Source organism: Aedes albopictus, chromosome 3 (genome assembly GCF_035046485.1).
Source record: "Aedes albopictus strain Foshan chromosome 3, AalbF5, whole genome shotgun sequence".
Classification (NCBI taxonomy): domain Eukaryota; kingdom Metazoa; phylum Arthropoda; class Insecta; order Diptera; family Culicidae; genus Aedes; species Aedes albopictus.
This window is the reverse complement of record NC_085138.1, coordinates 131,311,402-131,336,568: the sequence shown is the minus strand read 5'-3', so window position 1 is coordinate 131,336,568 and position 25,167 is coordinate 131,311,402. Positions and strand designations below refer to the sequence as shown.

Genomic DNA, 25,167 nt, shown 5'->3' with positions numbered 1-25,167 from the left:
CGGTTGGCGGAGCAACGCACCCAAGAACTCGCGCACCCGGTAGCGCGCAATAGTCCACCCCAAGAGGTGCGGAGCAGTGGAGAGGGGGCATTTATTATTTATTAGCTTTTGGCATTATCTCGGAATGCTCCCGCGTGTTTGCGTTCACGCGCGCGCACACTCAGCTCCAACTCGCCGCCATCGCCGCCGCGATCATCGCGAGGATCAGTCACGAAGTGCGCGCGAAGTTGAGACCGTAGGGAAGAAGCGTGGGTCTCTGAATCTGAAGCTGAACTGAAGTAGTAGCAGCGAGCGTGATTGTCGGATTAGCGCCTCTATCGCGGGCGAGCACTCAATGGTTCGGATGCGCGCTCTCACGCACGTCGCCGTCGTCGCAGCTGCACAAGGGTGCAGACAGGCCTCGGCCGGTAGCGACGACGACGGTAGCATCCGATCCGACCGGGCCTTATATGTTGATTAATCTTTCCCAGAGGGGAGGTTGACTCCGTTAATTGATAGGGGGTGGCACTTTGTCATTAATCGGACGCGTAAAGATAATGATGGGTGAAGGAAAGGGAAGGGAGAAATGGTCGCACTTACCTGTGATGGGTGGTGGTTCGACGACGGTTGAGGGTCCGAAAAAGGACGGGATGTCGCCGGAGGTTGTGACGGGGGTGTTGAGATCGCCGGTCTGGGTGTCACCCTGCGATTGGGACTGGTCTTCGGACGACTGGTGCAGGTTCGAGTCCGAGGAGTGGTGACCACTCGCGGAGGTGGTGCTCAGGAGGCTCAGGTGCGGGTGATGGGAGTTACTGGGGTTTGTGACGGATGTAGAGGTGGAGGTCGTGTGAGTTGTGATGGAGGATGACGAGGTCGCCGAGGAGGACGCTGTCGACGTCGAGCTCGCTGTGGTGGACGTTTGAGCCGTTGATGGGTGGTGGCTGTGATGATGAGTGGCCGTCTGCGAGTGATGAGTGGCGGCCGTGTGATGATATGGGTGGTACAGATGGTGATGGTTGTTGTTGGGCGTCGTCGAGTTGTTGTTGTTGAGGCCCAACGATGTCGTCGTGGCGGCTGTCTTGAACAGTCCGCAGGTGTCGAAGCTGAGCACGTTGAAGTGCGCCGCAGCCGCTGATTCGGTCAGGAGGAATGTGTGATGCGGTGGCGCAACCAAGGTTTCAAGCCCTTCCATGATCATGGCAGCTGCTGGTGGTCCAGGGGCAACGCCACCTGTTGGCGAGAAACAAACGAAAACAGAAAGAAAATCTCCATGAGAAACGATCGTCCAAGCTGTGGAGCTGTGCGGGGAAATTAATTAATTAAATGTTATTAAACAATTGACACTTGACATGGCAGTAATTTAGAGCAATTCTCCGGTCGCCGGAGAGAACCGTGAAAGTGAACGAACGGCGTCGCGCGTCTGTCTGATATGGTCACTGTGTCAGCGTGTTACGGCCGGGCGGTTTGTAAACATTGCATCTTGTGTGCGGTTTGGCCCTGCCTTGTTAGATGTCTACAACAGACCGTTCGATGTAACCTTAAATAGTGCGCTATTTATTTCCATTAGATGACGGAGAAGAAAGAGTGAAACCCCGAGAGCGGTGGTGGTAATTGCCGGGTCTTTTACTTCCATTTTCGGAAGTGTTGCTGGCGTCATTTTCACTATTCGTTATTTAATAAATGGTGTGGAGCGGACCGAAAGGTTATAATGTGATCAATCATTATCGGGGGTAAGGCCGTTCTTGGAACAATATAGGCTGCAACAAACATTGAAAAATGAAATACATTGGAGGAATATTTGATATTGCGATTGTTATATGTTCATCAGTTCTAGTAATTTAATGATTTCGTGTAGAGTGAGGATGTGTAGAACTTGAAGGCAATTACAGGTATACTTCGATTTAGTGAACCCTCGATTATACAGACCCTCGATGTTATGTACATTATTTTAGTGGTAACATTTCTTATGATTTCCTCACAGGGAATTGTAAAATATTCCTGATATTTTTAGTAGATGCCTTATACTTTCTTGGTGTGTACTCAGCTTATTGAAATAAACAATTTGTAGCAAATTCCAAAAAAAAAAAAATCAGTAATTGTAATGTTTCGGCAGATTACTACACTCAAACCTCCATTTAGGTAAAATCTATTTGGGTCCCTGCATTTAGGTATAGGTAACGTTACCTGGAATCTGATTATGTTCAGAGCAGTTGGATTGTTTTAGATTAGCGATAAGGTTGGTTTAGTTGCAAGTAAAGCTAAGGGGAATTCAGGGCGTGTTCAGGGGGGAGTAATAAGGGTTGGGGGAGGGGGTTGGTTTGGGACTGTTTACGGTTTCCTAAGAATTTTCCTGAGCATAAAGTGATCGACATGCACAACTTAAGTGCTTAAATGATTGAATAAAAGCCATACTTACATAGCCTCATGCAACGTTATGCTGACAAGTGGTAAGTTCAATATTTGTTTAAGAATCTCTAAGATACTGATAGCACCTCTGAAACCCTCCAAAACGCCTGAGTAACGCCTTTAAAACTCGCCAAAATTAATCTGAAACTGTCTAAAATGCCTTCGGAATCCCCCTAATACCCCCTCGGATCCCAAGTAACGCACTTGAGATCCTCAGAAACCCCCCAAAAACGCCTACGTAACGCCTGAGTAATGCCTCTGAAACTCGCCAAAAATCATCTAAAGCTATCCGAAATGCCTTCGAAATCCCCCTAATAACCCTTCGAATCCCATGTAACGTACCTGAGACGATCAGAAATCACCGAAAATACCTTCCGCATGAATAACGCCTCTGAAACTCGCCAATCCCCTGAAGTTTTCTGAAATGCCTTCGAGATCCCCCTAATGCCCTCACACCTCAGACCCTCAGAAACCCAAAAAACGCCTACGTAACGCTTGAGTAATGCCTCTGAAACTCGCAAAAAATCATCTAAAGCTATCTGAAATGCCTTCGAAATCCCCCTAATAACCCCTCGGACTCCATGTAACGTACCTGAGACCCTTAGTAACCCCCGAAAACGCCTTCTCAACGTCTGAGTAACGCCTCTGAAGCTCGTCAAAAAACCCTCTGAAGCTTTCTGAAATGCACTCGAAATCCCCTTAAAACCCTGTCGGATCCCATATAGCGCAAAGGAGACCCTTCGAGATCCCCGAAAATAATCCCCTGAACCTTCTTAAACTTCTTTGCAATCTTCAAATCCATTTAGGTAATGAACTGAATCCATTTAGATAATGAATCCATTTAGGTAAAATTTCTATTTAGACAGTCCCGACTTGTTACCTAAATGGAGGATTTGGTGTAACAAGGTGTGCAATTAATTATTTCCAGTGTTTTCCTGGTGAAATCAGAGCTAGTTAATCAAAGTTCCCCGATTTCAGCGCTCGTGGAGGAATCTCTGAAGGAATCGCTTGAGAAATTCCTAAGGAATTGGTGAAACATTTTTTGAAAGAATTCATGGAACAACTTTTGAAGAAATTACTGCTGAAATTTCTGAAGTAATTCTAGGAATATTGAAAAAGTCTCTAAAGATATTTCAAAAGTAACGCTGAAGAAATTTCAGAAGAAATTAAAACAAACTGAAGAAAATTTGAAATGAATTCCTGAATGAATTTCTGAAAAGATAAGAACATTTTAAGAATCCATGGATGGATTTTATGAAGAAATTTCAGGAGGAACACACAAAGAAACAGCTGGAAATCCCAAATAAAACCTTCTATGGTATTTTTGGAAAAGAAAATCCTGGAGAAATACTCTAACAAAAATTCTTAACATTTTTTTAATGAATTCCTGGAGGAATCTGTGGAGAAATCCTAGAGTATCTGAGAAATCTGAGAAAACACATAGAGGAATATCTATAGTGAATTTCTGTAGGAATCTCTGGAAAAATGTCTTTCAGCCTTTCCGTATTTTTTAAGACTTTCTTAAGAAAGCCTTAGAGATATTTATGGAGGAGAAATGTCTGGAAAGAATATCGTAAGGTTATTTGAAGAAATCTTGAGAATTTCCTTTATAATCTCTAGGCGAATTTCTAAAGCAATCCAGGAGGAACACATAAAGAAACACCTGGAAATCTTTGATGGAATACCTAGTAAAACCTCTTGAGGTATTTTTGGAATAGAAAATCCTGCAGAAATATTAAAAAAAAATCTGAATAATTCTTAAATGAATTCCTGGAGGAATCCATGGAGAATTTCCTAGAGGTATGCTTCAGGTATCAGTAGGTCGGCTCTAGAGGCACGTTCTCCTCCATTCGGGAAATTTGTGCCATTATGCTTGGAGTGCCAGGTATGCTTGGAGAAACTCCTAGAGTAATTTCTGAGAAAACACATAGCTAGGAATATCTATAGTGAATTTCTGCAGGAATCCCTGGAAGAATGTCTTTCAGCCTTTCCGTACGAATCATTATAAGAAACTTTGAAAGAATCTGCTGAAAAACTTCTGATGGGATCCTTGGAGGATTTTCTGGAGGAGAAATGTCTTGAAGGAATAGCTTAAGGTTACTTGAAGAAATTTTGGGAATTTCCGTCATAATCTCTAGTGGAATTTCTAAAGAAATCCTTAGAGAAAATTCTTAAGAAAGCTTCGGAGAAAATTTTAAAAGAGTTCTGAAATTCTGATTCTTAATGTATCCGTAAATCTTTTTCTGAAAAGAAAAAAATCCATGGATTATTTTTAAGAATGTTCATGAAACGTTTTCTAGATGAATGCTTTAAAAAATTATATTTATTTCAATCTATGAAAAAAAGAAGAAATTTGTAGATGAATTTCTGGAGCAATATTTGAAATATTTTTTGAAAGGAAGTCTTGCAGAAATCCATGAAACATTTTTGGAAGCTATCCGTGCAAAACTTTCTCAAGGAGTTCTTGGAGATATTTATGGAGGACATTCTAGAGTCTTAAGGAATCCCTAGAAGATTTTGTGAAATAATTTCTGATTGAATTTCTTTAGGATCTCCAGGAGCATTTTTAAAGTTAATCTACGAGGAGTTTCCAAAGTAGTCTCTGAAAGATTTTTTTTCAAAAGCCCGTGGAAGGTGCTTTAAATTAATCCTAGGATGAATTTCAGCATGGGTCCACGAAAGAATTATCGGAAAATCAGTGAAAGCATTTTTCAAAGGAATCCTTGGAGAGATTTTTTAAAGCAATCTCTGGAGAAAAATCTGTAAAATTTTTTGAAGAAGTTATTGGTTTAGTTTATAATTGAAACCATGGGAGATTTGCTAAAAGAATCCCTCGATAAATTTGTTAAGGAATTCCTAGTGGAGTTTTAATAGCAGAATGCTGAAAGTTGCCCAATGGATCTCACATTTTTATTTAAAGAGTCCTAGGAGAAATTTCTAAAGCAATCCCAGGAAGATTGCCTGACCCTGGAGAATGTTTGGGAATATGTCCTTGAATGATCGTGTGAGATAATGCGTATAGAATCTAGAAATGCCTCGAAAAAAATAGGGTAAATCTCTGAAGGATTTTCTAAAGCAATACCTGGAGGAATTTCTGCAGAAACTCATATACAATCTTGTTACCCAACTCTTTGTTAAACTTCTGTAATCCCTAGAGGAATTTTCCGAGAAATTGGAAGTTGCTGTCTGATTTTCTGGTGTAATCCTTAGACGAATTTCCCTGTACAAATTTTTGAAGGAACTTTTGAAACACTTTCTGAAAAATTCTGGAATATTTTCAGAAGGCATCGCTGAAAGTTTTATTGAAAAATTCTCTGGAGAAATTTCTTAACAATCGTCTAAAGACATTTCTGAAGGAATCTCTTTACTAATTTTTAGAAAGAATGCCTGGAAGGTCTTTTGCTCAAGTTCATGGAATTTTTTTTTGTAAAAAAGTAAACGGGGGAATTTTAGGAGTAAATCATGCAAGATGCTTTGAAAGAATACTTTGTGGAATATGAAGAACAATCCCTGGAGGAATTTCTTAATAAGTTCCTGTAGAAAATTCCGAAATAAATCCTTGGAAGATTTTGGGCGAATACTTGGACAAATTTCCGAAGGAATTTCTGTAAGATTTTTAGAAGAATTTTTGAAGAAAGTTTTGGTAGATTTAGTAGATTAACATTCCTGAAGGAATGTCTTAGCGAACTTTTTGAAAGAATCCCCGGAGGAACTTTTGCTCAAACTCATGCAAAGTTTTTGTAAAAAAAAGTAATGTGGGAATTTTAGGAGTAAGTCATGCAAGATGCTTTGATAGAATACTTAGTGGAATTTGTAGAATAATCCCTGGAGGAATTTTTAAATAAATCCCTGCAGGAAATTTCGGAATGAATCCATGGAAGACTTTTTGAAAGAATCCGTTGGAAAATTTTTGGGCGAATACTTTCCGAAGGAATTTGTGGATGATTTTTTAGAAGAATTTCTAAAGGAATCTCTGATAGATTCTCCAAACTAATACCTAGAGAAATATCTGAATAAATATCCAGAGGGATTTTTGAAGTAATCCCTGGGCAAATTTCTCAAATAATCTCTGAAATGATTTGTGAAAAATCATGGAGAAGTTGGTGAAGCATCTCATGCCAGAATTCGTAAAAGATTTCTTTATGACACTTCTGAAGGAAAGATTTTCCGAAACAATCTGTAACATGATGCTATGATTTGGGAAGTTTTCATTGGAGACCGTCGTGATAAAGTTGGAAATTCTGTGTTCACTGACTTTTATTTAACACCGCAATGAAATGCGACCGAGCAGATAGTGATACAAGACCTATGCTACTCGTATGGAACATAGTTCGGAAAATACAGCACAACCTGTAATCACGCTCTATCAAGTGCTTGTGACGAAACACTTTAAAAATTTCCGAAATAACGTCTGGAGGAATTTAGAAGGCGGAATTTCTGAACCAATTCGTAAGGGAATTCCAAGGTAAATCCTCGGAGACATTTTCAAAGGAATCCCTGAATGAATTTCTGAACTTTTAGATTTTTTTGGGACATTTAAGTATCCAAATAACGTTATTGTGAATGTCCATTACTTTTTTTAGATTTTTTATTTTTTTTATTTTTATTTTTATTTTTTTATTTTTATCAATATTTTGGGTATTGAATCAACCATACATATTTTTGGAGACATGAAAACTCCGTTTCCATGCAGTTTTTATATGTTTTGGTACAGTTGGTATACAATTTATATAAAAAAATGCTTTGATTTTATGTAAAATTCAATTTCATAGAGACGGGGTCTCCAGTTAGCCTAGTGGTTAAGACTATGGATCGCCAATCCGGAGACGGCGGGTTCGATTCCCGTTCCAGTCGGGAAAATTGTCTCGACTCCCTGGGCATAGTGTATCATTTTACTTGCCTCACAATATACAAATTCATGCAATGGCAGGCAAAGAAAGCCCTTCAATTAATAACTGTGGAAGTGCTCAAAAAGAACACTAAGTTGAAACGAAGCAGGCCAAGTCCCAGTGGGGACGTTATGGCTCTAGAAGAAGAAGAAGAAGAAGAAGAAGAAGAAGAAGAAGAAGAAGAATAAGAAGAAAAGGAAGACGAAGAAGAAGAAAACGACATTTTGAAAATTGAAATGTCCACTACATCGAGGTGATTCTATTCGAAGGTTTATCCCATGTTAAGGACATCGTTCCTACTGTTCAGTAGGGAGCTCTAGCTGTTAAACTTTAAGAATAAGATCGAAGATTTAGTTCAAAAACTGTTCCAGGAGACTAGATTTATATTGTTTCTGAAAACAGGCAGTGAAAAATATGGAAAGTTCCATTCAAATCATACCAAATTTTCCATGATCGATTGATTCCACTTTGAAACCAACCAACTGTCTTGAAACGGGAATACGCAATTCGTCATAAATAACAACGCGCCGTTCCCGACAAGTAACAAGTGTTCTCAAAGTTCGACGTGGCGGCTGAAAATGGGAGTTTTCCTCCAAAATAAACAATCTTCGGATGGCGGGTTTTACTTGTCACGGTTTTTTTCACTCTCCTGTTTTGTGCGGTTTCGGTGGAAATTCGGTTGGTCCTATGTTATCCGGAAGCAGACCGCGAGTGATTGACGAAATTTGATGGGCGAAAAAGGCGGATGATTACATTTCGAGAAGAGAACTGTGTTAGCCCAGCACCAGCTGCATCTGACAGAATTTCGTCGAATATTCGGAGCATCGTCGTCGATTCCTGCAACTTTCTGTAATGCGCGTGATTTTCTTTTCTTATCGCGAATCTGTGTAATTAATTACCCTGTGAAAGGTTGTGCCACATGAAAGGTGAAAAAATCTACAATTCACCTATATGCCAGTCAAAATCAAAATAAAATTAAGTGACTTGAAAATAATTTAAAGAAAAGTAAACAATGTACACCCATCTAACGCGTGCTTTAAGGATGACTCAGTTAAATCAGTTGACAGGTGACCGGTAACATCATAAAGACAGTGCCACCTTGGATGAATTTCGTTTATGGCAAGTTCCAAATTACTGAATTCAAGTAACATTGAAGAAAACGGTAGTGTTGCGTGAAGCTATAGTTTTGATGGTGATGGATGATCGTGACAGGATGTTGTAATGGACCTCCGGTTGAAATTTGGTGAGATCAGTCTGATTTTCATTATTTATTATATGTTTTTTATATATTTTATGACAAAATTTAGAGTGCAATTGCGAGGGATAGGTTGTATTTTTTGTTTAATTTCAGAGAGCGAGTAAAGGCGCTTAAGCCTAGGCATAAGGGCCAGGACACGGACCAAATACCTGTGTTCCATCCCAGGAAGCGACGGACCAAGGGGTGACATTAACCTTCTTAGCATCGTCACCCCCATCGATTTTCACGTATTTTGCTTTCTCAAGAGCTGAGCGGTTGGTACGAGATGTCCCCACTCAATGGCTTTATTGTAAAACCAATAACGCTGCACAGTAGGCCTGGCCGCTTTAATGCTTGTAATGCATCTCCGATGTACTGCAAGCATTAATAATGACAAGAAAAATGGTAGAATTAGTCGATTTTATCATTTTCCAGGATTCTTTCAATGAATGGCTGTGTATGTGTAGACTAGACTAGACTAGACTAGACTAAAATAAACAATCTTCGGATGGCGATGATGATGACGGTGATGACGACGAAGCATACAGTCATCGTCGATCGCCACCGCCTCGCCGTTGAAGACGATCATACCGCTCCGAGAGGTGGCAAAAAATGTCGGAATATTTATTTTTACAACATGACGCTCTCTCTGCCGGCGCGGCTCTTCCATCCAACCGCCAAACTGCTCACCCAGCGTGCGTTGCTTATGTTATTCTAATCTAAGCCTAGTCCCGGTCGTTCGTTCGATCGACGGCGGCGCGGGGACTCAACAAGTAGTTCTCCGAATCTTCCGAAATTGATCGCTTTTGCAGACGTCGTCGTCGTCGAACTGGTCATCGTCAGTTTACGATCGGATCCAATTCGGAAAATCGAGAGTTATTTGCCACCTTCTACGGAAGGTCATGGGGCATTTCTTTCCAGATGGTGATCACAGATCGCTGCGAAGTTCGTTACTGTGCGGAGTCTTTGTGCTTATTTTTGGGATCCGTGGTCCAGCTCATCCACTCAATTTCGGCCACTGCCGAATGTGCTAATTAGGGCGCTAATGATCATTAACAATAGTTCCAGAGGCGCTAATAGATGTTTGAATAGAGTTCCCATAACGTACTAGAGGGATTGCGTTCCGCGTAGTCCTCAACCGTCCAGCAACGTGTTTATTCAACTAATTGAGACTTCAGACAGCCGACTGCCGAATTGGTGATGAAGTTCTCTCTCAATTGCTACCGCGCGCTGCTCAACTCAAGCTGTAGTGATTTCAATTAGCTACGCCCGTCCATCTGTTGTGATGCCTTTCTATTCAGCGATGTCACACAAAGCCCCGAATGGCACTCACTCACGTTGACAAGAGTAGCTGACTGTATTCCGAAGAAAACCCTCCAGTTGACAGTGACATTCCTTTTCACTCAAGATCACTATCAGCGGACCGCCGAATCAGACTTCAGGTCCGATCTTCTTCGCACCTCAACCGACCAACCGGTCCAGCCCGAACGTGTGTGGAGTAGATACCTGACCTGACGGTTGTTGACGACAACGTGTCGACGAAGAGGACGACGGTGTGAAAAGACATCTCAGAACGAAGCCCAACTGTCAATTACGTTCTTAAATCTTATCTTAATCTGATGGCAACATTCTCATATGTAACCTTGCTCGTAGATTAAGGCTTGCTTGCGCGCGTTCGTCGTCCGGATTCTTCTCGGGGTGTTACTCTTCCCGAAATCTCCCGGAGTCTCCTCCGGGTCCGGAGACAGCTTACACGCGGACGACGACGACGACGACGACGGGGGATAAAAGTCGCGCGCGCTCACGTAAACTCCGGCACCTTCTTCTGATGATTTCATTTGGCGCAGCGCAGAGCAATGGACTAGGTCGCCCCGGTGGCCTGGCTGAGCCGCCACACACTCATGTCGTCGTGGTCTAACAAGCTCCTCGCTCTCCAGTCAGCCAGCAGTCCACGGGATGACATGTCGAGAATTATTATTGTTAAGGGACAACCCGCGCCCCGGTCGGTGGACATCGTCACACACTCTCACCTACAACAGCCGAACGCACGCAGAATAAAATCTATAAATTTAATACGTTTATTTTGACACTTTTATTCTTGTGTCGGAGTGGCCTGAGCCGAGGCGAACTGCTGCGCGCCGCCGTCGCTTCTCTTTTTTCACGCGCTCCGCGCGTCCTCCATTCTTCTATGTCGATATTTTATTTTTATTATATAAACATTTTCTTTATCTTCTATAAATTTTATTGTTGATCACTTTCCGCCGTCCGGGTCCTGCGTTGGCCCTACCCTCGCAGACAGACGCGAGAGGCAGGCAGGCAGGCAGGCAAATCTGAATATCTTCCTCTTGAAAACCGATTGCTCCGCTCCAGGCCATGACAGTTACATATCTTCTCGCGCAGCGCATACGCCAAGCCAAGCTTGGGTGTTTCTTCCCGCCTGTGCGTTGCGCATTGTCCCCAAGGATAGAGAAAAAGCAGATTAGGTCGGAATCTGGTTAATCGATCGATCGCGCGCCGCGGTTCGAAGATCGCGCAATAATGACGACGTAGAGGACTGTGGGATAGGAATATCGGTTCGCGTCGTCGTGTGCCTTATGCTCTGGATTCTCCAACAACGATGAATGATGGTGTTCGAATTTGAATGACAATCACATGTCAGCGGGAAATCCAATCATGACGGAATTTACAAGTCACTTGGCCACTGAGCGCGTCCACCCACCGGTTTGTCCGGTTTTGGTCAGGTCCCTAGAGGAGTTTGGAGTTCGGGAAATGATCAACGCTTGGTCTGTATAGCCAAAAAATGTATGAAATTTGTTTTATTGATTGCATGCATTTTTCGAAATCAGAATATGGGATATTGTGATTATAAGTAGTCAAGTTAAATTTCAATAAGTACAATGATCATGACAGAAATTTTTCGGCACATTACGGATGTACACCATGTGACTTCTAGGTTTTTTTTCAGATATCTAGGTGTATATAACAGAACATACCTAAAGCACCAATTAGTAGACCACATCGACACATCTAGTGGTCAGATACCCAAGCTCTTTGCATAATTTTATAATGGTTTTATGAAAACCACTGATAAAATGTTTTATAGTATACTTGAATATATCCATAAAGACAGATTTTAAGAGTAAACAAAACTTTCCGATATGTAAACCTTCTGGCAATCATTATTACCACAATAAAACAGTTAAAACTCTCAACAGATGGCGATTCGTTCGATTAGTAACGACATCTGTTGGTGGAAATGCAAAACTACGACACTGCTAGGTTTATTGCGGTCATCATAAAAGTAAACTTGCTATCGTTTTATTTTCGCTGATAATGGTTGTCGCCATATTGAAGAATGGCGTGAATGGAAAATAGCTTATTTTGCTCAAATTAGCAATGAATTGATAGTTAGCCACCATTTCCATAACATGCTCACATAAATAAACTCTCTCTGCTGAGTTTTCTTGTGATTCGAGATAGTTTTACTAAATGAACAAATTGATTTATTTCATTCCAAGATGATAATATTCACTATTTTTGAAGAGCATTAATTTTATGATTCTGCAACCCCAATATTCACGGTAAAATTGAATGCGCATAAGCCTACCAACACAATAACTACCAAAATATTACTTTGAAACGACTGCTTCTACTTACGAATGATGTATCTTCCTGAACTTTGCGTGCCATCGAAGAAGCTTCTTTTCAGCTGTCATAGTTTTTGTTAAAAAAACCAACAACAATCGGGAATGGGAAATTTTTCAACTAGGTTTTAAAACGGTTTTATTGCTACTCTTAATGCGGTTTACAAAATTTCTCCGAGAGTGGTCCACTTAGCCGGAAGATGCTCTTAAAGAGGTTATCAAGAGGTTTTGATGTATAAATCAGTTTTATTGCAAGTTTTATAAAATTGATCATGAAGATGTCCTGTAGAGCCGAACAAAACTTAAAATGTTACTTGGGCTGGGGCACCTTTACAAGGCTCTCACAAAATAGCGGAACTCTGTTGTTGGGAAGAAGTACACTATTCAGAAGAACAGTGGAACCCATACAAAGGGATGAAGTACGCAGGAAAGATTCGAATGCGATCCTTCAGAATCAGGTGGAACCTTGTTGTTGGGATGAAGTACACTGCTCTATAGAGATAGTGGAACCCAGGCAAAAGGATGAAGTACGCAGAATATATAATGTCTAAAGGCGATCCTTTGAGACAAAGCGGAACCCTGTTGTTGGGATGAAGTACACTGTTGAGGAGGCACAGTGGAACCCAGACAAAGGGATGAAGTACGCAGAAAAAGATTCAAAGGCGATCCTTTGAAATCCGGCGGAACCTTGTTGTTGGGATGAAGTACACTGATCCGTAGAGACAGTGGAACCCAGACAAAAGGATGAAGTACGCATTACACCCGGCGGCGATCCTCGCGCGATGAAGTTGTAGGCTGTTTGAGACCTAGAGGCGAACCTCAGGATGATTCTCAAAAGTCAAGGTGGAACCCCAATGAGGGATGAAGTACACCATTGCACGACCCCGAGGAAATCCTCGCGGGAATAACCTATGTTTTCTTGAAACAGCTAATCCAATTCAACTAGGTATTAATAATTGTAGGTACGGGAAAAAAATACACAGGAGAAATCAAGACACGAATATATTATTATTATTATTAGCTTTATTAGGGAGATTTTCAGCCCGAGGCTGGTTCATCTCCAAAACGAATATATAAAAAAAAAAACAGAAACAAATGTTTCGGATCGAAAAAAAAACGAAAATACGGAAAAAAACGAGCATAGTCATAGAAAGAACAGAAAATAACGCTGAAGAAAAGAAAAGATGAAGATAGAATAATAAGAGTATACAAAAGACTCGAAATCCATGCATAAACTTAAAATACCACTAAATGTCACCTCTAATATTTTACTTTATTTCAGATGAAATCAAATTGACCAAATTAGTGCAACTATTGAAGAATACCCAATGACTACGAAGCTATAATCGAATGAACAGAACAAGTCATAATACGATGTGTAGTTTATATTTTTAAATACTATTTTAAAGCAATGATGTTAACAAAATGTTATAAAAGGAAGGAGAGATGTAGGATCGCAGTAGTCTAGTCTCTCTCTCTCTCTCTCTTCTTGGCGTAACGTCCTCCTGGGACAGACCCTGCTTCTCAGCTTAGTGTTCTATGAGCACTTCCACAGTTATTAACTGAGAGCTTCCTCTGCCAATGACCATTTTGCATGTGTGGCAGGCACGAAGATACTCTATGCCCAAGGAAGTCAAGGAAATTTCCTTTACGAAAAGATCCTGGACCGACCGGGAATCGAACCCGTCACCTTCAGCATGGTCATGCTGAATACCCGTGTGTTTACCGCCTAGGCTATGTGGGCCCACCAGTAATCTAGTATAGATAGGATTTGACAATAAAGAACATTAGTTGTTATTTAACCAACCAAGCCAGATGTACTTTACTACAGTTAACGATTTTACTTGGTTATTTTTTTTCGTAGCTTGAAACAAACAAAATTCCTAATTATTTGCTCTAGAATAGGAGAGAGGATTTTCTTTTTCTAAAAAAAACCGTACGCCAAGTAATTAACAATCAGATCCTTCCAGGACGGGTGGCAAAATACTCTTCTCTTACGTTAGCGTAATCGTTTTCCTTAGACTTCTCTGCGTCGGCACTGAAGCGTTTTCAGCGAAATTTGGCGAGTTTTGAAGGAAGCTTCTTGGATAGTAGCAGTGAAGTTGTGAACGCATCTCATATCGGCTTGCTCGTTTCGGAAGTAGAAGGCTAGCATGTGCCGAAAAACTTTCTCGAAAACCACGAAAAACGTCGCAACTAATTCTGTCCAAATTGTTCACATTTGTTCATGAGTCCATATAGCACAAACAAAAATGCTTGAACTGATGCTCATGCTCATGTAGGGCGAGTAATATGACAACATATTTGGAGCCTGTCATGGCTGATCTAAAAGCTAAATGAGCACAATGAGGCTGTAAAAATTACCGAGCAAGTGGACATCCCAACAAACACAGAATCAAACCTACAAACAGTGGGTAAAACTCTGATTCGTCAAGATGTATTACCATCTAGTGACAAAATGGAATTGATTGTCTTGATTGACAATTAAATTGCAGACTTTAAACAAACTCTAGCAGTTTCAAGTTATTATTACCTACGTTTTCCTCTCAGAAAGTTTCTCAATTGTGAAGATGGATTAAAATATACAAGCAATCGAAAGTGTTTTATATTTTTTAAAATGATTTTTTGTTTAGAATAAATAAAAAAATCAATTTTGAACCAGCTTAATTTTAAGAAAAGGTCCAAATTGTGTTAAAGTGCAAAAAATATGTAAATATATTAAAAAGATTTTTCACGTTTTAATGGTCTCGAGACCAAAGGAGTACCCCCTGTTTTTATATTTTTAATCCATCTGGTATTTACGGTTTCCAGTCAAAACTGATTTTAAGGCGAAATTTCTTTAAATCTTCCAACAATTTGGCCCTTGGTTTAGGCCTTCCTCAGGAAAGAACAAAAGAAAAAAAAACGAAAAAAAAAGATTATTTATCAAAAGTTTTCAAATCCAAATATTTACTTTTTTCCAAAAATATAAAAAAATAAAAATAAAATAAAAGAAACATGATTTTTTATATGCGTATCTATTATACAATAATCGATCTGTTGATGAGCTTAAAACATAGACTTTCAAACCTAAAAATTGATTTCAAATACATTCATCCACATTTTGTAAACGAGATTTAATAATAGTTCAAACTAGCCTCAAAATTTATGTTCAAGCATATATAAAATTACCATTAAATTCAACCATAAGGATAATAAATGCAGCAAGCTTTACTAAGTGTTACTAGAATTAAGTTTATCGTGAATAAAAATTTGAAAACTCGAATGAACGTGGGCGTTTCAGAACTAAAAAAGTTAATTTTCTAATTTTCTTAAAATTTTGAAGTTCTTGTACGCACAAGAAAAAAAATAAAAAAATGTCTACCAAACATCAGAAGTAACATGCTGCCAAATGGATCATTTCGAAAAATTCCAAAAAAATATTTCCTGTTAGTGTATTTGGATTAAACATAAAAACGTAATTGAAACGGAGTATTTTGGAACATGTCAATTTTCACCTCCATTGTCCGAAGATTTTGGGGCAACAATGCAATTATGCGCTTGAAGATTTTTTTTTTTATTTTTTTACTTATTCGATTATTTGGGAGGCTCAGGCGCCACATAAACATTAACGAGCTGAACTTATTAGGAAATTCCTTTTACATTGGTTTTACATTTTTCCTAATTTTTTACTAACTTACATACCTACTATACTAACATTGTATAGTTTGGGGAGCTGATAATATTTAAAGTTGGAAAGGAGAGATTTAGGGGGCTTAGACAAAATTACTTGTTTTAGTATACTAAGAACATTGACAAGAAGAGGACAATTGCTTGGCGCTTAAGGCAAACCTGGAAGCATGCGCTCATGTTTTAACTATAAATTTTTAATTGAATAACGGAGCAATACTTTCAAAATCGGTTTTCATAGACATGTGGAGGAAGAGTCAAGAACACATATATTTTTTTTCCCTGGTGGAATTTCTTTTTAATTTTTTGCGAAAACATTTTTTTTTCGAAATTTTATTCATTTTTTTTTGACAAAGTTGAACAACATTTCCTACCAGGAAAAAAAATCAGAAAACCGTGATCCGTCCACTGCATCTGTATGGAAACCGATTTTGAAAATATTGCTCCAGTATTTAATACAAAATCAAAAACCAAAATATGAGGAAGTGCTTCCAGTTTTGCCTTAAAGCGATCAAATTGTAGCGCTTATGAAGCCATTGCTGGGCTCTAATAAAAAGAGTTTTTAACCTGTTGATGTCACCAAAATAATCAAAAAAAAATCTTGTGAAGGCTCGACTGTATCGTTTCAACTATCGGTAAAAACGGCTACGCAGTCTTGAACTAGCAAATGATGTTCATTACTAGCCCAACGCTTCGAAGCATTGGGCAAGTAATAAACATCGATGGTAATTGAAGAATGCGTAGATGTTTCTAATAATAGTATTTATTAAATTATCAACTTTCTAACAAAAAAGTAGAAAGTTTAAGATGAAATACGATATTCTTATGCTCAATATATTAATTTACTTTACAAAAAAAAAAAGAAAATCAAATCTTCAAACCATTTCGTGACAATCATTGCGTATGGCAACCTCTATTGTGGATCAGTTGGGTCCTAATCTTAAAGACCATATCTCGCTTGTATTGAGAAATACAAACAAACATGGTATATGGATCACAACAATACTTTTCCCGAATTGACAAAAAAAAACGAAAACTCAAAGTAAGTACAACAGATAACAGCTATAGTGTTATAGATATTGTTTATTCAGTTTCGTCAAACAACGTAGACTAGTACATATACATACAGTTTTTGTTTCATTTCTTAAAGCTATAGTACATATTGTTAAAAAAAACACATATAAGAAAATATATAAATAGTGTATGCTGGTGGATGTGTGTATAATTTGTGCTTTTTAAATATTTTAAGTAGGTACTACTACTGATGTTATTTCTTATAGTGTTAAAATATTTCTTTAAATTATGCCGCGACATAGAGGTTCACCTAGACGTGATGGATTTCGACAAATTTCTATCTGTTTCTATCTGCCATTCGTGGTAAAAAATCACTCAGAATATGAGCCTCATGCAAGGAGTGGAGGAAAAGGTCAAAAAAAAAATTGAATATTTTCAATCACAATTAATAAAATTTGAGTGAATATCTACTCTTGTTCCACATTTTGTCGTTCAAACTAAGAATCTAGATAGGGCTCTAGGATCCTACCCGTAACTTTGCTTTCATAAGTGCTGAATATATTTTTTTTTGTGTGGAAATGCGTCATCAGAAAATTTAACATATCCCAAGTTGCAATGATGGCTCAATACCAGCTACTCGGCTGAAATTTTCGAAATGAAGCTTAAGAGCGGCTTATTCATCCATTGTACAGCAAGGAATATTTAAGACGTCTCCAGAATTTTGAATCACTAGTTAAAATTTAAAACGAAAACACTTCAATATTACTTCACCTTAGCAAAAGAAAAACTAAAAAATGAAACTTTCAAAGAAAAACTAGAAAAGGGCGTGCAAATTCCTTTTAATTCCACTACCTCGCTTATCTTCGGACAGATAGGTCTATTTTGTCTGCGACTTACAGACTTCTTCAGTGTGGAGTGCTCGACTCCTGAATGTTTTTTCCTGGTGTAAAATAGTTTTCAGTTTTACAAAACCAGTTTTAAATGAAATTTCTAGAACTATGTTTTCTGGAAACTGATAAACATTTTCCACTAGCGGAAAAGTCAGGAGATATCTTGGTTTACTAAATGTGTATGGAAAGTGATTTTGAAAATATTGCTCCATCGATACATATAAGTATGAATTTCTGTCTGTCTGTCTGTGTGCAGTTGGCACTGACGTTTGTCCGGGACAGCCAACTATTTACTAAAAGTTCAAACAATTCAAAATGCGACGGTTCCAGAAATCATTGTTGATTGATTGATTTGTCTTTATTTAAGAGACTTTCAGTCCTTCGCTGGTTCGTCTCTAGGTCATTGTGTAACGACCCTAAGTCGTTATCACCCTTATTATTTCATATTAATTAGTAAATATAATGTAATTGTAAATAGTAAATAGCGAGTCACGTGGGGTTCAACGAATGTTCGTTAACACCAAAAGGTATGAACTAGGTAGCCAAAACAGACGTGTACAGTCATAAATATTACAGTACTTTTTCGATTATATCACGATTGAAAAAAATAATCGCGTGATATACTGGAGCGTGATAAAATTGAAACATATATTTTGTGAGAGTTTTTTTTTGCTCAAAATACACCTGAATAGAAAAAAAGCAAACATAAAACGAACGAAACATCAAACCACGACATGGAAATTGAAAATTTCAGGCAGCATTTTGAAAAATAAATTTAGCCATCCGTCAATAAAGAACAAGAAGTCATCCTAGACTGTATTTATGCTGCATTGTAGAGCAGTGTGAAAATATCCCCACATCTAACTAGTGAAGACGGAATAGAGCCACATGAAATGGAACGCATGAAGTCTGAAATAATGGCACATAAAAGTTTCCTCGTGTGAGCAAGCAATGAGTAGCACTTTCAATTTTGAGTATTATTTAAGTTATAACATCCGTGCTATCAGTATTTGCATGGTAGTAATTGATAACACTAGTTTACAGCATTTTTGAACTCGATAAGCTGATGATCATTTTTGGTGTAGAATCGTGCACTGAGTTCGAAAACGCGAAAGAAAAAAATTACAGTAGAGCGGATTTTTTTTCGACTTTCCATACAAGGATGATGATTTGAAATCGATTTTTGTTCTATTTTTAAGCAAAGTCGCTCACTTCAAATATATCATTCTCCATAATCAATGCTCCGATTGAGCTGAAATTTTTACTGTAACTAGCCTACATATGATACGTCAAATAAACGTCGAGAAAGAATTTTTAAATTGGGTTTTTCTTATTGAAAAAAATACATTTCTTCAATTTTTTAGGGGAATTTTGCTAAAATTTAAGGAGACCGTCCCGAAAACTCGCCAATATCTTGAATTTCATCAATCTGACGCAAAACCTGTATTCAGATGATCAAATAGAATTGTGTTCAGCTTTTAATTTATGGAAAAATATTTAAAATTGGTTGAACGAAACGCAATATATTTGAATTTTAGTAAATTACATATTTTAAAAAGTTCTAAAACTCGCTATTGAGCTAAAACTCAAAAACCGTTCTACTTAAAATTTTTTGAAGGTCGGTTTCGAAATCAGCACTAAATTGTGCTTCAAAAATTTTGGTCGTTGACAGAAGTTCACGACTTTCATTTTATTTTGTAAACTAGTGTAATTGATCATCTCGTAACAGCCGCTTAAGTGATTTTAATGGTCTATTGTGACCAACATTTTTGGATTTTCTTATGTTATGAATCTTCTTAAACTTTATATGAAGTTGCTTGAATTTTGTCAAACTAACTTTGATTGAAATGAGTTAAAATTGCAGTTTTATAATATTTTTCGTTTGTTTGGTAAATATTTGATATGTTATAGAATGCGATTCTAGATAATCGAGTTCAGTACCCGGTCTGTAATCCCTTATCACCTTTGTCACTGAAACCATTTAGGGTAGAAGCATCAGCTTTGGCCATAATACAGATTGACATCTTTCACAGTGAATCAAAATTCAACTATCGCGCAACAATAATGACAATGTCGCAACCTGTATTTGTTGCGACAAACAAACCCATGCGACATAAGTTTGTCCCAACTTGAAAATAATGGGATTAACATCGTACACCACGAGTTTAGAGATTTTTAAGCCTTGCATTGCGATTTTTGAACGGTAACTTCGAGTCGGTAAACACTGTAACTCTGGTGAAGCTCTATCATCAAACAGTTTCGACTTTGGGTTAGCAATAATTGATTATTCACGAGTTGAAAAGTACGCAACAAATTCAGCTTCCGTTTTGTCTGCAACAAAAAATTTCCAGATCATGTCATTATCTGTTACCAGTAGGGATAAAGAGTAATCGTCGCACCTTTTTTGTTGCTTGTTTTGTGCCTCTTTTGTCTGACAATTCTCTTCACTGATCTTTCATATTGGCAAATTGGTAGTTTTAATTGAATAATTTGTCATTTTTTTGGAATGATTTCCCTTAGATTGACCAAAACTGGTGCGCGAACCCTACTTATGTGCAAAAGTAGCATACTTATGACAATTCATATGCCCTATCTAGTTTGGTATATGTATTTGGTAATATTTCTATCAATTATCATAGCGTGATAAAATCGAAAAAAATACCGTGCTTGAATCGAGAGTGATATAAAGGAGCGTGATTAAATAGAACCGTGACAAAATCGAAAAATCACTGTACTTGAAAGCCAACTTATAAAATACATTACTATGTTCAGAGGGGGGCAGTCAGTATGTGGTCAGTTAATAGTTGAGTTTATAGAAGTCAGTTGATAGGAGTTAGTTTATAGACGAAAGTCTATAGGGAAGTCTAGATGGGGAAGTCTAGAGAGTGAAAGTGAGAGCTGTGCTCAAGTGTTAAGTTTTAGTTTTAAGTGTTTTAGTTTTATAAGAACAATGGACAATATAAGTGAAGAAAGGAAGTGATGTAGCAGTTATCAATTTGATGACAGTACCATGGGGGGGAAGGAAAATAAAGTACATCTTTTTGTACAATTGTTCATCTACAGTACTGGAAAGAATAGAGTGCGCATTGGCTGATTTTTTTTATACAAAATGCTCAATTTGACTGTGCATTCGTAATAACATAAAGTTTGATTTGTGTAAAAATAGTAAATTCATAAGCAAAACTTCTTAAAATATCACAAAACTCTCATTTCAAAAATATTTAAAAAAAATGTATTTTATTAAATTTTTTTAACGAACTGTTTCAAGTACATTAATAGTTCGTTTCGAAAAGTTTTGTGATACGACTGATCAACTTCGTAGAGGAACAGTTTTGTCCAAATATGTAAATTTCGAAATTATTCCAAAATCAGAATTTTAAAATATGTCCCGGAATGGGAAATTTGCGATAACTTTAAAATTTTTGTTTGAAACGGTCTAAACTCTTAACAAGTTTAATTTCAAATTATCAAGAGTGTCCATCTGTGCACTAGAAGCTGAGATTCCGAGCTCTAACCTTGAGTATTTTGTATGAAAATCGGTCAATACACAAATCTGAAAGTGCCATATTGACGGGTTTTTAATCAAAAACTTATGGAAATGTTTAATTTGTGATGAATATTTTTATTTAGCAAAACTATGTTTGATGCATAGAACTGTTTTTCATTAAGTACTAGCTGACCCGGCAAACTTTGTCTTGCCATCTTGTGGGGGTTTGACAACAGTTGAGCTCAAAATAGCACCGCACTCTAGATTGGTTTCAATTCGATCGTGCTGATTCCCTTCCCAGCTCTTGAAAAAGCAGTACTTTAACAATTTTCCTACTTTTATAGTTAATTTTCACAACTTTTAGTACTTATAAACACAGCCACCATGAATACGAATCGAACCGTGCAAGAGTCATGCTGATCGGATCACCCGTTCGTGAGTTTTGTTGCCTCAAAGAAACTCCGAACTCATTTTTATATATATAGATTTGAGCATAATGTTAAAGTATGCTAATGAAGGTTCAATTACCAAGACATTTTTTGAAAATTTGTCAAACAGTTTGAAGTTTTATGAGACAAAAAACATGGAAAAAAAAATGATTTTTTGAAAATTGGTTCTTCATACATTTTAAACGGACTTGGCTAGGGACTTTAAACGTCAAAAAACGCAGAAGGCAACACAAAGTTTGCCGGGGACAGCTAGTTTTGTATAATATTTTGTATAATAAAAAAAAATGCTGCCTTCTCCTATTTATAATACTATATTAGCTAACATTCTTTTAGTAACATTCTTTTAGTCAAACAGATACTGTATGTGCCTTCTTTCCTTGGATTTTGTGGCATATCTGCATGTCACAGGACCTTATGTCACGGAAAAATGTGCCATAAAGTCCTGTGACATTATAGCCTCGGGTGTTATGATACTGCGCCCTTAGAAGTATCATTAAATTAAAAAAAGCTACTTGGTTTTATGACTGTTCTTAAAACCTGTAAAAGACTAAGGACTGTTCATTAAAGAAAGTGGACACCTGTTTTTCAATAGAAAATATGTATTTTCGAACAAATTCATAAGTTTTTTTTAATAAATGACAATAAACATACATGTGGCCAAATTCACGTGAGTTTGAACATTTACTTCGCTTTTCGGAAGAACGCTCGGACTTTCCTCTTGATACCTCCCATTAGATTCTACACAACTTTCTCCGTAACTTTTCGTTGTGCCGCAGGCCAAATTTTTCTGAATAAATCAACAGAGCTTGCTTCTCTCCCATCTTTCTTAAGATGCCGCTTAATTATTGTCCAGTATCTTTCCACAGGACGCTGTTCAGAGAAGTTTGGTGGATTTTGCCATTTTTCGACAAAATCAACTTTTTCCGTCTTGAGCGTGTAGAAGAAACATAATAAGCGGATGCCAGATCCGCCTAAAACAAAAGAGGATCCGTATGTTTTCGGTAGATAAGTAGAAGTCGATTTTTGATGCATTCCTTTCTGTTATTTTCACCGTTGATTGTTCCCGTTGTGAAATACGAAGAAATCTTTAAGGCACATGAACAATTGGCTTGCCACCCTAAAAACTTTTTCCCAAATTTTTCAGTTCTGATGTACCCTGGCACATCTGTCCCCTGCTTAGCGTTAAAAAATTGCGGTCCCGGAATTGTATTAGTAAGCCAATTCTCGAAACGACAACTTTTTGGAACACCATTTGTGCAGAATTAATCTGCTAGTCGCAAAGCTAATATGACCTATCGCTCGAAATTTCATACTTTTTTCGTTTTCTTTGAGTGTGTTGCCGAAGTGAACAATGCTTTTACACACTGAGCAAAAATTCACAATTTTTTGTTTAGTTTTAACTCTAAACTACTGGTAAACAGATGTCCACTTTCTTTAATGAGCAGTACTTAATTGGCCATCAAAACGTTACTTGGGATCCTACCTTTTAGTACCTAACTTTTGTATTGTGTGTTCGACACTTTATTGAAAGCGTTTAGGTCTTGGCTAAGTGAATGTATAGTAGGCCGTCCCTAATTGAGCAAAAAAAACAAGAAATATTGAAGTTCGTTATTGAAAAATGATCGTTCTAGCTAAAAAATGATCATGTCAAAATTTAAAGTCCGCATCTCAAGGCTAGGTGGTCCCTCAAGGGGTCCAAAGTTCTGAAAAATCGTCTGGGGCTAAAAACACAAGAAATTTTTATCGACGAAAATACTCTATTCTACTAATACCGATAATTTTAGGACCCTTAAGTGCCTATAATGGTCTTAGAATGGTGATATCTCTACTCGTTCTTGAGTTATTGACAAAAATTTACCTAAAAGTTAGCCTTCTTTGAAACATTAATAGCTTCTAGAGAAGTAACTGCTTCTGGACGAGAACATGAACCCCATGCTCTCTAAGAGGTCATTTTGTACATGCTACAAAGAATTCAAGTAGAATTACTTTGCCCTGGTCCAACACAAGGCGATAAAACGATAAATGGCGCCGACGAAATGCCAGAATACAGTTCAGATGACACATTTGATGATTTCGTAAGTCTATCATACCTTCAATATCGAGTTATGAAAAGCAGAGTTTATCATATTTGTTGTGGCGTAAGATGTTTTATGTTGAGCTGCGCATGTCCTTTCGTAATAACTTCATTCTGAATGAATTCATATACCTATGTACAGTATACAACAAAAACACACCACACTATTTTTGGGTGCTTATTTAGCATATCAGATGACCTTAATCGCCGAAACGTCGTCAGCAGTGACCCATTGTTCTTATTTAGGAACTGATTCTGCGTCGATAACAATCAATATCAATTAACATAAATACCCCCACATCATGACCCCACCGGTATGGCCACCGACCACCTAAACCCATCGGATGACGCGTGTCGCTTTCGTCGTCGTCGCCCTACCCCAGCCCAAACCATTCCACCGGAGCACTAACTAGTAAACTACCCGGGTCCCGGACCGGACCGGACCGGTGGCCATGTTTGTGTTTGGAATCTATTTTTAGGGTGTAATTTTTCGCATAAACATACATAGTGTGCTGCAGCCCGCAACCGCACGTTTTGCGCCGGGAATAAAGCGCCCCGTTTGCGTGTTGTTCTATTTTTGCGAACCTTTGCTGCTCACGCGAGATGGCAGGCAGGCAGTGAACGTAAGTGAAATTACATTTGCCGAACACCATGCGCCACCACCACCGACCGGACCCCGTCGGCACATTTAGATTGTATCACCAGAGCACTAGGGAAAACACAATCACACCACTTTATGAGCTGGTGGGAGCGGGGGAAGTGGTGTATGGTGAGATTTTCATTCCCAGCAGTGACGTCAGAGGACGCCGCTTCGGGAGTTGGGCAAAAAATCCGGTGCTTTTATGAATGAAACCACTTGCCATCGATCGGTTTGTTGCGCCGCCACAGAAGAAACTCATACAGTGGCAAAGATTTGGGGAAGCTTTGCGGTTCTTTGGTGGCGTTGCTTTGAGGAAAAATCGATAGAGGCTGTTATCGCGTGCGCGCACTCATACACCGAAAAATAAGTTCACACTCTGATATCGTCAACGCCGCCGTCCGTCGTCTGATAAAACCCCAGCACAGAGTTCCGATCCTTTATGTGCGCTGAGCTGCACACGACCGAACCGAACACAGTACACACTGATTGCGCGCAGAACAGTGACCTTGGAATCTCGGGTACCGACGACCGAGGAGTTCGGGCTGCCGCCGGCGGCAGTCGTCATCGGTCGGAGTTTTCCATTCATAAGCTGAAATTTCATTCATAAAATCGGCGTTGCCATGGACTTGACTTCCAGCCACCTACGACCTGTACGACCACCACCGACCGCTGCTGAAGCGGCGACGGCTGAGGGCCTGCCTGGTCAGCGTGGGTGGGCGCCGCGACATCAAACCCGTTAAAAAATCGATAAATTTTCATTCGCGAAAACTTCTCATCAACCGGATGGAC

The 25,167-nt window shown here is 38.6% G+C and overlaps 1 protein-coding gene across 1 annotated transcript in view; it reads right to left on the bottom strand.

Annotated features, from left to right (window-relative positions):
- The window catches only part of LOC109405980 (dendritic arbor reduction protein 1), a 395,303-nt gene that overhangs the window by 18,093 nt on the left and 352,043 nt on the right, over positions 1–25,167 (bottom strand). The window contains exon 4 of the mRNA XM_062857066.1: positions 580–1,209. Coding sequence (XP_062713050.1) covers positions 580–1,209 — 630 coding nt within the window. The remainder of the gene's footprint in view (positions 1–579; positions 1,210–25,167) is intronic.